General features: G+C 38.6%; 1 protein-coding gene across 3 annotated transcripts in view; it reads right to left on the bottom strand.

Moving 5' to 3' along the window:
• Positions 1 to 2,643: 2,643 nt before the first annotated feature.
• LOC120530957 (small vasohibin binding protein) overlaps positions 2,644 to 16,128 on the bottom strand; it is a 31,545-nt gene continuing 18,060 nt past the window's right edge. For all 3 annotated transcript variants that reach the window (XM_039755804.1, XM_039755805.1, XM_039755806.1), the window contains exon 3: positions 2,644 to 5,279. In XM_039755804.1, coding sequence (XP_039611738.1) covers positions 5,193 to 5,279 — 87 coding nt within the window. In that variant the 3' untranslated portion in view covers positions 2,644 to 5,192. The remainder of the gene's footprint in view (positions 5,280 to 16,128) is intronic.

The following is a 16,128-nucleotide window of genomic DNA, read 5'->3' as shown; positions in this document are numbered from 1 at the left end:
CGGACTTTAATTTTAGAGTTGTTGCAGACATTTCAGTCATGCCAGGTACAAACAGCAACTCTTTTTATACATTATGGAGACCACTTCATCCAGTTAGCATTTAGCGTAATCAGTTCATTCCTGGAGTAGCACAATTTCAGAAACTGGGCAGTGGCAGCATTTTCAATTAATAGAGGAGTCCATGAATGAAAACCAGCAGCCCCCTGGGGGTGGTGGATGGGTTTGGATAACTGAACCTGAAAACCCTGACTGAAGGTAACATGCAGCAAAAGATGGTGGTGAGAAGAGAAATGAGAGGTGCTCATCTGCGTAATGTACCTCTTGCCTTGAAGTCAAGGTAAACAGACATGGAGTTAGTCAGCATGTTCTCATGATGCTCACCACAAAATGAACATTTTGTTATGTAATGACTGAAGAAACTTTTAACTATTTAAGAAGCCATGCCTCACATTGTTCATTTCCAGCTGCGTTTTCACACACAGCTTGCAGCTTTGTGACCTGTTGGCACTAATGAGGTGGTTAGCTAGCACTCCTTGATTTAATGGTTCTAGTTATAGGCCCTCTCACCACTACAATCCTTATATTCTATTAGCATGAGTGGGATCTTCTGAAACACCTGTACAGGATCTTGGATATGCAAGATAAATACAGGGGACATTCAAAAAGCTTCCCCACTTTTATATTTTTGTTGGAAACGGTGAAGGCAGGAGGAGAAGTAATTGGTCGTGTCTGAGAATGTCGTGTGACTAGTTCTGTCTGGCAAGCCGGCTGCCCTGCCAGTTTAGTATTAGAGTTATCACCCTGTGGTGAAGATGGCTGTGAAACATATAAATTGCACGAAAGTAGAACAGTGTTCTGTCGTACGCTTTTTGGGAGCAGAACGTGTGCCGGGAGCACAAATTCATCTCCACGTGTGTGCTCAGTATGAGGATAAAGTTCTCTCTTGTAGAGTCATCTGAGTGGATTGCAATGTTTGAAAATGGCCTTACTAATGTGACGGATGCAGAGTGCTCCTCACGTCCAGCTACAGCCACGACCAGATTTTCATGTGATGATGACATGAAAGCAGTGGTGCATCAGTGGCTACGCGCTCAACCAAAAACACTTTTTGCTAATGGCATTTAGATTTAGATACAGTAGATCCTTTATTAATCTCAAGGGGAAATTCACATACTCAAGCAGCAGCATACTGATAAAAAAAACTATTAAAATTAAAGAGTGATAAAAATGCAGGTATAACAGACAATAACTTTGAATAATGTTAACGTTTACCCCATGGGGTGGAATTGAAGAGTCGCATAGTGTGGGGGAGGAACGATCACCTCAGTCTGTCAGTGGAGCAGGACGGTGATAGCATTCTGTCGCTGAAGCTGCTCCTCTGTCTGAAGATGATACAGTTAAGTGGATTGAAAATTTTGTACGATGCTGGGAAATTTTTGAAATTCTTACTAAATAGGAAACGTTTTGAATGTCCCTCATATGTGGTGCTTCTATAAAGTGCATTCACAAAGTACTCTTCGTCTGCAGCCTTGTCCCAAAATAATTTAAATTCTTTTTTTTCCCTTCATCATGCAACATCCATCCATCATCCAACCTGCTATATCCTAACTACAGGGTCACGGGGGTCTGCTGGAGCCAATCCCAACCAACACAGGGCGCAAGGCAGGAAACAAACCGCAGGCAGGGCGCCATCCCACTGCAGGGCACACACACACACACACACACACACACACACACAAAGGACAATTTAGAATCGCCAACGCACCTAATCTGCATGTCTTTGGACTGTGGGAGGAAACCGGAGCACCAGGAGGAAACCCACGCAGACACGGGGAGAACATGCAAACTCCACGCAGGGAGGACCCGGGAAGTGAACCTGGGTCTCCTAACTGTGAGGCAGCAGCGCTACCACTGCACCACCATGCCACCCATGCAACATTCAATACCTCAGAAAAGCAAAATGTGGAGTTTAGAAATTATTGCAGATTTAAAAATAACTGAAATCTCACACGGATGCTAGTATACAGACCCCTAACTCAGCCCCTTTTTGGAGAGACGCCAGCCTGGAGCATTCTTAGGTCTAACACAACAAGCTTCACTCCCCTGGATTTGGGGATTTTTCTGCCATTCTTCGCTGCAGATACTCTCAAGCTCTGTCACACTGGATGGAGATCTTCGGTGGACAGCAACTTTCAGGTCTCTCCAGAGATGTTCAAATGGATTCAAGTCCAGGCTCTTGCTAGCTTGGTGCTTTTGTGTTTTTTGTAACGCTGGTTTTCATGGTTTCAACTTCTGTTTGTACTTAGGTAGTAAATGGTCAGATGCACCCATGGGATATGTAAGCGCCAGAGATTTTTCCTTAACACCTGGCCAGTGTGTTGTCATCTCAAGTGTTAATATTCATGTACTGATCGTAGTGTGGCAATACTGATTTCAGTTTACAAAAACTGAAATCATCCATCACGAGACTGAGAGTGTCAGGTGACTCAGTTTCCAGTTTCAAAAGTCATTTCAGCTGCATCTCCCACATCAACATACAGTAAACTACTTTCACACATCTTTGTTTAAACTCCCACAGTAAATAATACGGATGAAGTCCGACAGTTTCCAAACAGCCAATCAAAAAGCACTTGAAGACGACAGTTTGTTTCTAATCCTTTATAAAAAATAAAAATTACAAGCTACAGCAACAAAGAGTTATCAGAATTTATCATGATGTTAATATTAGAAAAACAGCATATTTGTTAAACAGTCTGAAAAATACATGTTCATTGGTAGCTTGACTAAAGCATACAGACACCAACCAGCACACAGCAACAAATGTGCTTATAGTCAGGGTAAAGCTTCTGGATATTTTTTCTCCAGACCTAGAGGTGTCTAGTTTATAGTTAATACACGTTATGCACGTCAGTTTATTTAGGATAACTGCTTGGAAAAAGTGGACAACCACCACAAGCTTTTTCAGTTCCAACATACCCTCCTGAACTGTCTGCTGGCTACTGGAAATGTGGCCATCTGCTAGAATTGGGTTAACTGGAATGGAAGATGTACTGTGTTCAAGATGCTCATAGCAAGAGTCGATAACAGAAACCAGCTAAACTGTTACTAAAACCAAAGCACTGACTTGTCAACGATATCAACTGGAGAGCTGCTAGATGTCGATAATCGAGAGACACTGAATAGTTAAAAGTCAGAATGTGAATAGCTAAGGGTTGAAGACCAAATGACACTAAACTACCAAGAGCTCATACGCCATGTTTCTTGAGGTGAGTCCTTAACCACAGGTGCTGCACTGAATGTGGTGCGTAATGTGTTAGCATCAGTGACATGGCACATCATGCCTTCTGGGAGAGTAACAGCCCTAGCAACAGTGCATGACAACACAGCTGTTAAATGTTGTCAAGTCATAAAGGGAAAACCAAAATAATGATGCAGAAAGATTAAAAAATAATGACAATTAAATTCTGTTTCCCTGCAGTTTAACAGTAAATGTGCTAACATTCTCTGGTTTTTAAAGTCTCCAAAAAACACAACAGGGGAACAAGGTAAAATTTATTTGCAGCAAAGAAAAAACTGTCCCAATTGTTTGTAACAGTTTCAACATATAACATGTAGTCTTTTTGAGGGGAATTGCACGTAACATGGCATTATCAATTCCACAGTACACATACCCTTTTATTTCTGTCTCCTCTTTGTTTGGGTATAGTGTTTCTAATCCCGTTATATGTTTTGACACATTTCTTTTTAATTAAAAAATTTCAGTATATAAAGCTTACTTTTCAGTGGTAAAATTTAATTAACAGGAGTTCCCAGATGAGGAAACCCAATGGTCTTAACTACAGGGAGGCCTGGGACACTTTAGAATTCTATCTGCAGCCGCACATGAACCGACTGCCTGCACAGCCACGAGCTGTAAATCCAATCTGAAGGTCACAGAGCTGCAGCTCAGGCTTCTAACCCTAACCCTAGACCGATTTACTTACCTGTTATAGACTTGGTTATAAATCTATTTATACTTTTAGTATAAGGATAAGTTTGGGGGGAGTATTTATTTAATAGTCACACCATGTTTCTAATTAAAATAGTTTTTTTTTTTTTTATAGGAGGTGTGTGCCAGCACCTTTGTCCTGCGAGACAATCATCCTCCACTAACCCCAACCCTGTGTATCTGGCTTTCTAGCCCAGACCTCAGGGCCCTCTCTCTGATATAACAACTGTCATTTTACTTTTGAGTTCAATTTCCAACCATTTATTACAAATCTACCAGCTCCATATACAAACGTGGATGGGGCAGACCAACAGCTGTCTCTGAAAGGAGAGCCTACAACATTCCCTACACTTGTGCATCAATTTTGGGGCCAATCCCAGAATTGTTTTCTTACTGCAAGGTAAGCACGCAAGCAAAGGGAACAAATCCAAGACCAGCTTTACTGTCAGCTTTATAACTCCTAAGCAGGGCAGTAAACAAAACTTCTAAATAAACTTGGCAACCAACAAGACCCTCCAAAACTGAGGCTTTATGGATGTTACACTTCATGTGTCTGCTGCAGCCTCAAGTTAATTTTTCACTACCAAATTGTGAAACTGGACAATGGCTTTGTTACATTATACATTTTTGCTGGCTTCCTAGTACTCCTTTAAGTATAATACTGTAGTTTCATTTAAACTTTGCTACGTGTAAAAGAGTCTATACACAAACAAAAGGTTTCAAAAATCATAAGGAGTTGGTACTTGGGGCAATAAATTACAAGGACTGCATAAAAATATTGTGGCTAAATTAGTGCTTCACCCAAACAGGAACAACTTTGTGCAAGAATATGTTTTATTTAATAATCCTATCTGATACATTAATGGGAAAAAGTCAAGTTTAATTTGTATAAAAAATTATTATCAACTATTAAATTATACCCACTTGTATACATTTTTTTCATTGTTCTGAACCCAACCTCCCCAATGACCAACCATCACACAGACATATTCAATCCCAAGACTGGCGTGAGTATTTGTTTACAAGCGTGTGGCATCCGGGACTTTAGCATGGCTGCACAGCTTCGGATGCCCACCCCACTTTCATTCCGGTCAATGGTTAAGGTTACCAGAGCCAATCCATTGGCAGCAACTGTCACTTACAAAGCCATCAGGGTCTCGAGTCAGAGCATTGCGTGAGCCCAGGTCCCCGAGCCCTGCTCCAGTCACTCCCCTTTGGACTGCATCTGCTTGCAGAAGGCCTCAAACTGTTGCTGCTCCAGTTCTGTCATCACTTTGTTCAGGGCATAGATCTATGAGAAAAAACACAGGGGTGAAGATAAACAGCTGATTATAATCTTCTTTAAGAGATTAAACCTTCTGGATTCAGAGCACAAGTAAGGGAACACTAGCGACACAAGAGCGATGGACCATGTCCACACTAGTGCATTTTGTTTATAAATGCACACATTATTCCCTGTTATTTTTCATCCACACAATCTCAAGAGTTTTTTGCCCCTGACTTTTGAAAACACTGAGCTGCACTGCAGTGTAGACGGATGAAAATGTAAGCTTTTAAAAATGCAGACTCTAATTATGCTCAGATTCCATTGTGCTTATTACAGTGCATCCGGAAAGTATTCACAGCGCATCACTTTATCCACATTTTGTTATGTTACAGCCTTATTCCAAAATGGATTAAATTCATTTTTTTCCCCTCAGAATTCTACACACAACACCCCATAATGATAACGTGAAATTTACTTGAGGTTTTTGCAAATTTATTAAAAATAACAAACTGAGAAATCACATGTCCATAAGTATTCACAGCCTTTGCTCAATACTTTGTCGATGCACCTTTGGCAGCAATTACAGCCTCAAGTCTTTTTGAATATGATGTCACAAGCTTGGCACACCTATCCTTGGCCAGTTTCGCCCATTCCTGTTTGCAGCACCTCTCAAGCTCCATCAGGTTGGATGGGAAGCGTCGGTGCACAGCCATTTTAAGATCTCTCCAGAGATGTTCAATCGATTCGAAGTCTGGGCTCTGGCTGGGCCACTCAAGGACATTCACAGAGTTGTCCTGAAGCCACTCCTTTGATATCTTGGCTGTGTGCTTAGGGTCGTTGTCCTGCTGAAAGATGAACCGTCGCCCAAGTCTGAGGTCAAGAGCGCTCTGGAGCAGGTTTTCATTCAGGATGTCTCTGTACATTGCTGCAGTCATCTTTCCCTTTATCCTGACTAGTCTCCCAGTTCCTGCTGCTGAAAAACATCCTCACAGCATGATGCTGCCACCACCATGCTTCACTGTAGGGATGGTATTGACCTGGGGCCTCATGTATAATGCCGTGCGTAGCACTCACACTATAACATGGCGTAAGCACAAAAGTCGAAATGTGCTTATGCACAGAAAAATCCAGATGCAGGAATCTGTGCGTACTCCAACTTCCACGTTCTTCCGCCACATAAATCCCGATCAGCGTGAAAAGTGACACTCGTGCACGCGCTTTATGTAACGCCCCAACTCCTCCCAGAATTACACCTCTTTGAATATTCAAATCAATATAAATCGCCCTTAAACTCAGCCTTCTGTGAAAGGACAATGGGAAACGCACGGGGGGAATATATAAGAATTTCAGCGAATACCAAGTGGAGGCAAAGGAAAAACCATACTATTTGTTCAAATAAACCGTGGTATAATCAACAAAAGGAAGTTGACATAGCGTGTTGGAGAAACTTGAAAGCTCACGTTCACAAAATCGCAGTGCCGGAAATAAAAAAAAGTTGTCACATATCAAAGTCGCCGTGAAAAGGCGAGTTGTAGCCCACTGTCTGAGTGACATATGAAAGCTTATTAGGGTACAGAGAAAAAATGCACACAGTGGGGAAAAAGCACAAAATGTCAACTTCAATCTCGACATTTCCACTTTAATCACGTAGTTTATTTTGTCATTAAAGTAGAACATCATAAACTTCATCTTAAAATCGTTTAATTAACCAGTTTCTCAAATCACATCGTAATTAAAGTAGCACGTTAAATGCTTTGTTTTCTATTTGATCTACTATGTGCTCTATGTGTGTGAATCACTACTTGCTTCTTAAACCGGCTCTCTTCCTCCAACTGGACACAGAATCCATTACATTTGTGATATTACAGCTCTCTGAATAACTAAAATACTGAGATGTATACGTGATATCATTTTTATGATGATAGGAGTTAAAGCACATTATTAAACATGGGTTTCACTTCGATTAAATAATTTATTGCAGCAGTACTCAGGGGCGGCTCTAGGCTTGTGGTGGCACTGGGCAGAGGAAGAATCGGTGGTTCCTTCACCCGCCAATGTCAGTAAGGTAGCTTGTGCACGGTGGATGGCCATGTCCGTTGCAGACACTGCATAGCCGCCTCGTGCTCATTACACAAGCATTTAACTTTTGCCCAAATTTGTCGCTGCGTTTTTAGCTGTGTTGTTTTCTCTTTCTGTTTTATATTCAATATATATTGGCGTAGCCGTCACTGCAGTCCTTGCTTTTCTTTCCCCAAGTAACTGATCGCCACACAATCAGCTCTGTAATCGACATTAAGCCATCTGTAAGCTTAGCGCCGATTCTTCAAAACGTTTAATGAACATTGAAATATCTTCGTAGTACATGTTTAATTATTCTATCCTTCACGACACTCCCAGTGAAGAATATAGATTATTCAAATGAAGTTAAAGTTTTATCTGTATAATTTAATAAACATATTTTGCTGCATTTCACCTTAAAATGATATCGTCATCATATGTATATACGCGCTTTATAAAGTGGCTCAGGTTGTGCGATATTAGAACTATAGTGCAGGTTTACAGTGGGGTGATTGTACTTATAAGTACAAACAGTTCTACAAGGAGCACTTGATTGAGTGCATTTAAAGTTCTTGGGATGAAACTGTTTCTGAACCGCGAGGTCCGTACAGGAAAGGCTTTAAAACGTTTTGCCGTGGCTGAGACAGCGTGTCCTTGAAGCTGTACGCCCATAATTCTCTTTCCGATCAGCTGCCGCTGTGATTCACACTCAGATACAGTGATATAAATACTCTGAGTGGTGCAGTGAGAGTAATATGGAAAAAGACAATCCTGTCACGGAGGTCTACAGATAATTCCTTTGACTTCATGCTTGGTTTGTGCTCTGACATGAACTGTCAACTGTGGGACCTTCTATAGACGAGTGTGTGCCTTTCCAAATCATGTCCAATCAACTGAATTTACCACAGGTGGACTCCAATTAAGCTAGAGAATCATCTCAAGGATGATCAGGGGAAACAGGATGCACCTGAGCTCAATTTTGAGCTTCATGGCAAAGGCTGTAAATACTTCTGTACATGTGCTTTCTCAATTTTTTTATTTTTAATAAATTTGCAAAAATCTCAAGTAAACTTTTTTCATGTTGTCATTATGGGGGGTTGTGTGTAGAATCTACTCAATCAGAGCACATATTACGTATTAAATAAAACTTCTCAATGATATACGATATGCTTCCCGTGCGGCGCTTCGCATACTTAAAAGCTCTAACAGCACCTATTGATTTTTGATTGTTTGCTTTTCTCTGTCTCTCTCACTCTCTCTGACATTCTCTGCTCCTGATGGAGAGGGTGTGAGCAGAAGGGCTGTTTGCCTAGAGGATACGGACGCTCCTCTAAAAAATGCTGAAAGACTACCTTCACATTGCTCCCTTTCTTGTGGCCGCTTTATTGTGGTGCTTTGCATGCTTAAAAGCCCAACAGCACGTAATGATTTTTGATTGTTTGCTTTTCTCTCTCTGTCTCTCTCTCTCTGACATTCTCTGTTCCTGACACGCACTCCTTTGAAGAGGAAGATATATTTGCATTCTTTTAATTGTGAGAAAGAACTGTCATCTCTGTCTTGTCATGGAGCACAGTTTAAACTTTTGACTAAAGGGTGTTATTTCATGTCTAGAGGGCTCTAATAATGTTAAAAAATGTATTTAGAAGGTCATAAACAGGTTTCATATGCTCTGTGAAAATATTCGATTTATAAATAAAGAATCCTACTTCACGGAAATTCATTTATCACGGTAGGGTCTGGAACGGATTGACCTCGGCAAACGAGGGTTTACTGTACTTTCCGGATGCACTGTATATTGTCCTAAGCTCACTGGTTGGCCACCCTTCATGTAAGATAATCATATTCTTAATTAGCGAACTATGGGGTGGTTTGGGGGGGGGTGGTTGGATCCATGGCAAAATTAAGACTCACAAACCAGATATATGGGTTCGGAATTAGAATGTGTTTTCACTTCTAGGAACTCGTTCATTTGAAATGAGTGTCCAGAAGTTCTTTATTTGTTTACTAGGGCTGCTAGGGAATCCACTTCTCAATATGCTCCTTGTTCAACATGGCAGTGCATGATGAGTGAATGAATATATATGTACTGCTACCAGTTTATGAATTTATATTTGCATTTTTATACTTCTTGTCCTGGTTGGGACCTCAGACATATGGCATGTGTCATTCATGTTAACGATCACTAGTTGAGGCGATTAATTAGCAATGTCTCAAATTAATTTCCACTAGCTTATCTGTGCCTCCAGATCTTGTTACAAGAATGTTTTTAGTTACTGAATCATCAAAAATAAATAAATAACAGCATCTTCCCCCAATGGTAACACTTTTCCTGTATCGTGTACATGTCAGAAATTGCAATCCCAATACAATGTTTTAGTTATTACGACAGAGACACTGATATTATTTAAAACTATTTTAGTGAGTCCTCACACAAGGTTAAAAAAACATTTTCTTGAACCACCAGCTTTATTTTTCAATGGAATTATTGAAGTGTCAATATATGTGAAAAGATGAGTCATAAAAATATCACCCTTCTGTCTTCATATAAAGTGGGTCAGAGGATTTAATACTAAAAATCACACTGGCTTAGTTTGGTAACAACAATTTTAATAGTTCTTGTTATTTATATGCACTATGGGAAAGACAAGTTCAGTCTCAAGGGTAAAAGGACGCCAAAAGTGACAGGCAGGCCATTTCACTTAAAATCCTTTGCATATTCAGTATGGGTGAGGAATTGGAAGTGAGAGGTGAACATTGCTGTGATTATATTGTCCCGTGTGAAAAGAAGAAAAATGCACTCAAATAAATCTTTTGAATGGAAAATGCAACGCACGATATATACCAAACAGTAGCTTCTCAGTTTTTGGCCCACAACATTATTTCCGGTACAGTTGTGGAATGCAAATATTCCTGTGATCAAAATGTTCTGGGTAAACTTAATATACATTTTGGTGCAATACATATTTCTCTATTTTCCTTCTTAAAAAAAAAAAAAAAGTAGAGAAAATCCTTACCTCAATTGTGTCTCTATTCACGCTTACAGTATTTACCTAAATAAAATGTATTTTTGTTTCTATGTAGAAGACACGCCTCATTGGTTCATTTAACACTAGAATTACCAAAGTCTACGAAAAGCCCACCTTAAATTCATTCGCACCTCTCCATCAGCGTCTTTTGTCTTGTAAATGTGTCAATCAGCACAAGCAGCCTGCTATCCCATCCCCCACTGCCGCAGAAATGGCAAAAATTTCTCCCAGTTCAAGCCTTGACTATCTGGGAGTGAGGTACCTACAGTTGTTGAGGGTAAATAATAGATTGTTATTTGGAACACATACATTTCATGTGTGTTCCATGTCTACAACAATCTATGTAAACACATCGTTAAAACAGAAACTTTTAAATGTTTTAGTAATAAATGAGTTTTTTCATAGGCTATGGTAATTCTAGTGTTAAGGGATTGCAATAAACTGTTCTTTGTACTTAAATGCATTTCATTATGGTCTTGTATAATGTTAGCCTTCAGTCACTAGTTATTATCTTAATTGATGTCAGAAGAGAAAAGGAATCTTTATTATGTAAAGGGAAATCAGATTAAAACCATTTACTTTTTTGCTCTTCTGTTCTCCCAAGCAGGTCAAGTGCACATAAAAAGGTCTCATCAGGCAGCACATTATTTAAGTGTCACATCATTTATTAACCAAGTTGGAGGAAATCTATACTAATAAAAAGCAAAGCCTTCACTCACTGACTGACTGACTGACTCACTCACTCACTGACTCATCACTAATTCTCTAAGTTCCCGTGTAGGTAGAAGGCTGAAGTTTGGCAGGCTCATTCCTTACAGCTTACTTATAAAAGTTGGGCAGGTTTCATTTCGAAATTCTACGCGTAATGGTCATAACTGGAAGCTATTTTTCTCCATATACTGTAATGGAGTTGAGCTGGATGGCCGTGGGGGGGCGGAGTTTCATGTGACATCATCACGCCTCCCACGTAATCATGTGAACCGACTGTCAACGCAGTACGTAGAAAACCAGGAAGAGCTCAAAAAAGCGCTGAACAAAACATGCATTATATAATTGAGAAGGCAGCGAAACAATAAGAAGCGAACGACTGACATATACAACCATATTCATGACTGCTGCTACTTCGGAAACAAAGCACGATGTAAACCTACACTTTAAATTAAGTTCATAGACAGGCTGCCGCTGGCGTTTGTAATTTAGTGCCTACCAATATAAGGCAGTCCATCAGCGGCAATCCAATAGAAACACTGCAGCTAAATATTCACGGGTGAAGGACTGTGCTTATGCAGAGGAAGATGAGATGGTCAGGGTGGTGTTTGGCACAAAATCAGGGAAACAGCAAGAGAAACTTTTAAGTGCCGGGTCTTAACTAACATTACATACAGCCATGGACATCACACGAGATGGCACCAGCACAGCTGGGAACCTTCGATGCAAGAACACCAAGCGGCTCACGTGAACTGACGCAGTGCACAGACAAAAAGCAACAGTTCCAAAGTGTGCTAAACAAAAAACGAATTACACAATTGAGAAGGCAGCAAAAAAATATGAAGCGTCCGATACATACAAGCATATTCATAAGTGCAGGTACTGCAGAAACAAAGCACACGGTGGAAAAAGTCAATGTCCTGCTAAACAAAGACAGTGAAAAAAAAACCTGTGCATGCAGTGTGTCACATCTCAGATAAAGAGGAAGACGAGCTGTTTATTGATGCAGCAAGGAACGAATCGATGAATGAAACCTCTTATCTTTACAACGATTGACAAACACGGAATGTAACTTGAACACAACACATCCTACAAATACGACCCTGATTGAAAGAAATAATGATAATCAAATCCTTGATGACAGCAACACTCAGTAACACTCACAAAACAATTACTGTATATTGACAATCATGTTACGTTATTTTTAAAATGTTCCCTTTTCTTTTTCATAACTTCTTTAACACACTACTTCTCCGCTGTGAATATATATATATACCTCGATCTACATACTCTCAAATAGACAAGCCATATGCCGTGTGCCAATTGTAGAGGCTTCGCCTCTAGCGCCGACATCCGAGGTTCGATTTCCGAGAAGGGATGCACCGAGTATGTACGCGCGCTCTTCCCGTTTCATTTTACCCTCGCATCTCCTTGGTTTGGGACGTATGAAAAAATATGTGGTTAACGCAGAATCATGTTACGTTATTTTTAAAATGTTTACTTTTCTTAGCACAAGCACAGCTGAAAAGCTTCGATGCATGTACTCCATAACGCGTTAAAAAATAACGCATTTAATCACACTTTCAATTCCAAGCAAAGGGGAACTTTTGTCAATGCATGATTTCCTGGTACATCGATTACACTGATGCACACATCACAGCTACAAAAATGTTAGAGTTGGAATAAAGCGTGTTCCTACGACTGATCGGAGCAAAATTTCATTTCAAAAGATTACCCGAGCGAAGCCTTGATAAAAGCATGGTTTTGTGCACACTGAAAAGCAAGCAAAATTAGATGCATTACAGAAAGTGGACTTTGTGGCTCTTACTGGGGATCATTGGACTTCCGTGACCGTTAGTAATTCTAAATACATCTAATTACAAAATGTTCAATGATCACACTGTTTTAGCCAAATGTACAAAATAATTTTGGCTAAGGTTACTCAGAGTTTAAAGATTAAGCTGGTCAAATTACCTTTTCTTTTTTTTATGTTTCTGACTTGTTTTTTTTTTTTTTAAGAAGAAAAACTGCACTTTATGTTGAAATTTTGGTTATTATTATTTAAAGACAATACCATACTGAAAATGTACTTAAAGTACTTAAAATACCACTTTATTTTTAAGTCTGCCCAATTTTAACCAGGGATGATATTTTTGTTTCTGTTTTGAATTCAAATGCAGTTTAAAAGCAGTTTTTTTTTCAGAAATTAAAACAGCTTGTGTTTACAATATCCATGTCCATTATTTTATTCTGTTGTCCACTAAAACCCTTTTAAACTAAAAAAAAAAAAATTGTGATTTGGGCCAAATTTACGTGATTAATTCTTACACAGCCTCTAATTAATTGGATACATTTTTTAATCGAGTCCCACCCCTAATATATATATATATATGATATGTATAGATATGTGTGTGTATATATATATATATATATATATATATATATATATATATATATATATATATATATATATATATATATATATATATATATATATATATATATATATATATATATATATATATATATATATATATGCCAGCAACACTCATGACAATGATAAAACAATTACATTGTCAAACATGTTACGTTATTATTAAAATGTTTCCTTTTCTTTTTACTTCTCCGCTGCCAAGCGCGGGTATTTTATAGAGATAGATATGACAACAACACTCATATCAATGACAAAACAATTACATTAAAAATCATCTTGTGTTATTTTTAAAAGGATTCCTTTTCTTTTTCATAACTTCTTTAACACACTACTTCTCCGCTGCGAAGCACGGGTATTCTGCTAGTATTAAATATTATATCATATTAAATGATGGCTCACTGCCTGGTCTCGCATGACATTGTAAAAACAATATTTGTCCTTTAATTCCGGCCCCAGGCGTGGTTAAATTCTTTCTTGCAGGACGTATAAGGCTGCTGTTGTGTTGCCCTTCGATCTTTTTAAAGCCTTTACAGCAGCTGTCCTTTTTCCTACTTTGTGTCTCTGCTGCTTGCATTGTGATCGCTTCTCTGTCATCATAAATATACACCTGACGAACTGTGTTTTCTTTGAAATTAAACTTGTCATTGCACTTTTGTGGGTCCACAGATTCTCATAGTGTATGTTCCATTATTGTGTAAATCTACGTTTTGTGCATTTAATGATGTGATCTGAGACACCTGTATCTGTGTGTGCTGCTTTATTTTTTTGGCCATTCTATTTCGTCTCGCAGTTCTTTTATTTGTCTTTCATGATCTTCATGTGAAGATCATGTATCGTCTACTAGTCATTTATTCCGCAGAATTTTTTTTTTTTATAATAGAGAGAAAATATATATATATATATATATATATATATATATATATATATATATATATATATATATATATATATTTCAAATATTACCAATAATTATAATGTATAATGTGTACTTTTGAGCAAGCTACTATGTCAAGTACATTTTCCCAAATGCACATTTTACAAACATGCTGAGCATCTTTGGCACATAGCACAGGTAATCTGTTTGATATAAAAATATTAAAAATAAGGAAGATGTACAACTTACTGATATATTTCAAAAACAAAACCCTCAACCTATATCATCAATTCATGAGGTTTGTTTTGTTCAAGCGGGATGGTCTGCATCCAAATAGATTCGGTGTCCGGGTTCTCTCCAAAAACATCGCTAAGGTAATTCATCTCTCTTAACTTTCTATTTCTACTCCTAACCCTTTCCGTAATGCTTTGCTAGGACATGATAATTCTTTAACAAAATCTTCCGCAAAAGTGCACTGCATTACTACTCTAATAACTAACCTCAATGCATGTAAGAAATCTAGGCAGTGAGGCATAAATACGAATAATTTAAATACAATTACACCTTTAGATGAACAATGTATTAAATCTATAATAACAGACTATAGAATTAAAAAATACGCACAGAGAGGCACTAATAAAAATAACTTACCGATTTGGCCCGAATACAACGCAACCTTTTTTGACTATATATTTCCCGTTCAAAACTGGACGCACGTTAAATTCGAGGACTAGGCAATTCAATGTAACAACTCTTCTTATTAGTACGCGTATGCCTCCGACCAACCTGCGTGTTGGTCGCAAGAGTCGTGCATGCCACGTTCGGTATAGTTCGGATCAGTTCGAGTACACGAGACTGCACAAGAGTTTCTAGCTCCGGTGGAATCGCTGGTTTCGAGCATTTCGATTCTGGTGCGCGTCCGGCGTACGCCAGCAAGTGGCTATTGTGTCTATAATTCACAGGTAAGTGTAGTCCACGTCTCTCGCAACTGTTATAGTAGTAATTTGCATGTTTGCCCTAGAGGCGGGTTCTTTATTGCCCATAAAAAATGAGCAAGAGTTATAATAGTAGTGTTGAGAAAAAAGGCTCATCAAAGAGACAAATAAATAAAGGTACCAGGAGAACCTACGATATGAATTTTAGGATTATGGTTGCAAACGAGGCAGAGAGAATAAACAACATAAGAGCTTCCAGGAAATACGGAGTTCCAGAAGTAAACGTTCATCTCTGGAGAAAAGATTTAATGAAATATATGACTAGAAATTCCTCAAGACAATCTTTTAGTGGACCCAAAATAGGAAGGTTTAAAGAAGTTGAGCAGTGAGTGGTAAAATTCGTAATAGAAAAGCAAAATGAAGGATTCCCAATATCCCGTGAAGTTATAAAATTTAAAGCGTTAGAAGAGGCTGCTAATTTAAACATCCCTAAAACGGACCTTAAAGCAAGTATGGGTTGGTGTAAAAGAATGATGAAACGAAACGGTTCATCACTACGACGGCGGAATTCTTTGAATTCTTTTATGAAAAATGAATGGATCGCGTTAAATTCAGATTTTTTTTTTCTAAAATCTTCATGAAAAAAATTGGGGGCCACGTTAAATTCGGGCCGATACGGTAATTTCTATCTCGAATACCCATAACGCATATAAAATTCAGTTCTGCTCTTCTGAATCATTAAATATGGCTTTATTAAATGTTACAGCATTAACTAACAAGACGTTTTCCATCAACGATCTTATTAGTGATAGGAAAATTGATTTTTTTGCACTAAGTG

Source organism: Polypterus senegalus, chromosome 6 (assembly GCF_016835505.1).
Source record: "Polypterus senegalus isolate Bchr_013 chromosome 6, ASM1683550v1, whole genome shotgun sequence".
In the NCBI taxonomy this organism is placed as follows: Eukaryota; Metazoa; Chordata; class Cladistia; order Polypteriformes; family Polypteridae; genus Polypterus; species Polypterus senegalus.
Note: the sequence above shows the minus strand (reverse complement) of the source record. Positions and strands in the feature narration are given on the sequence as shown.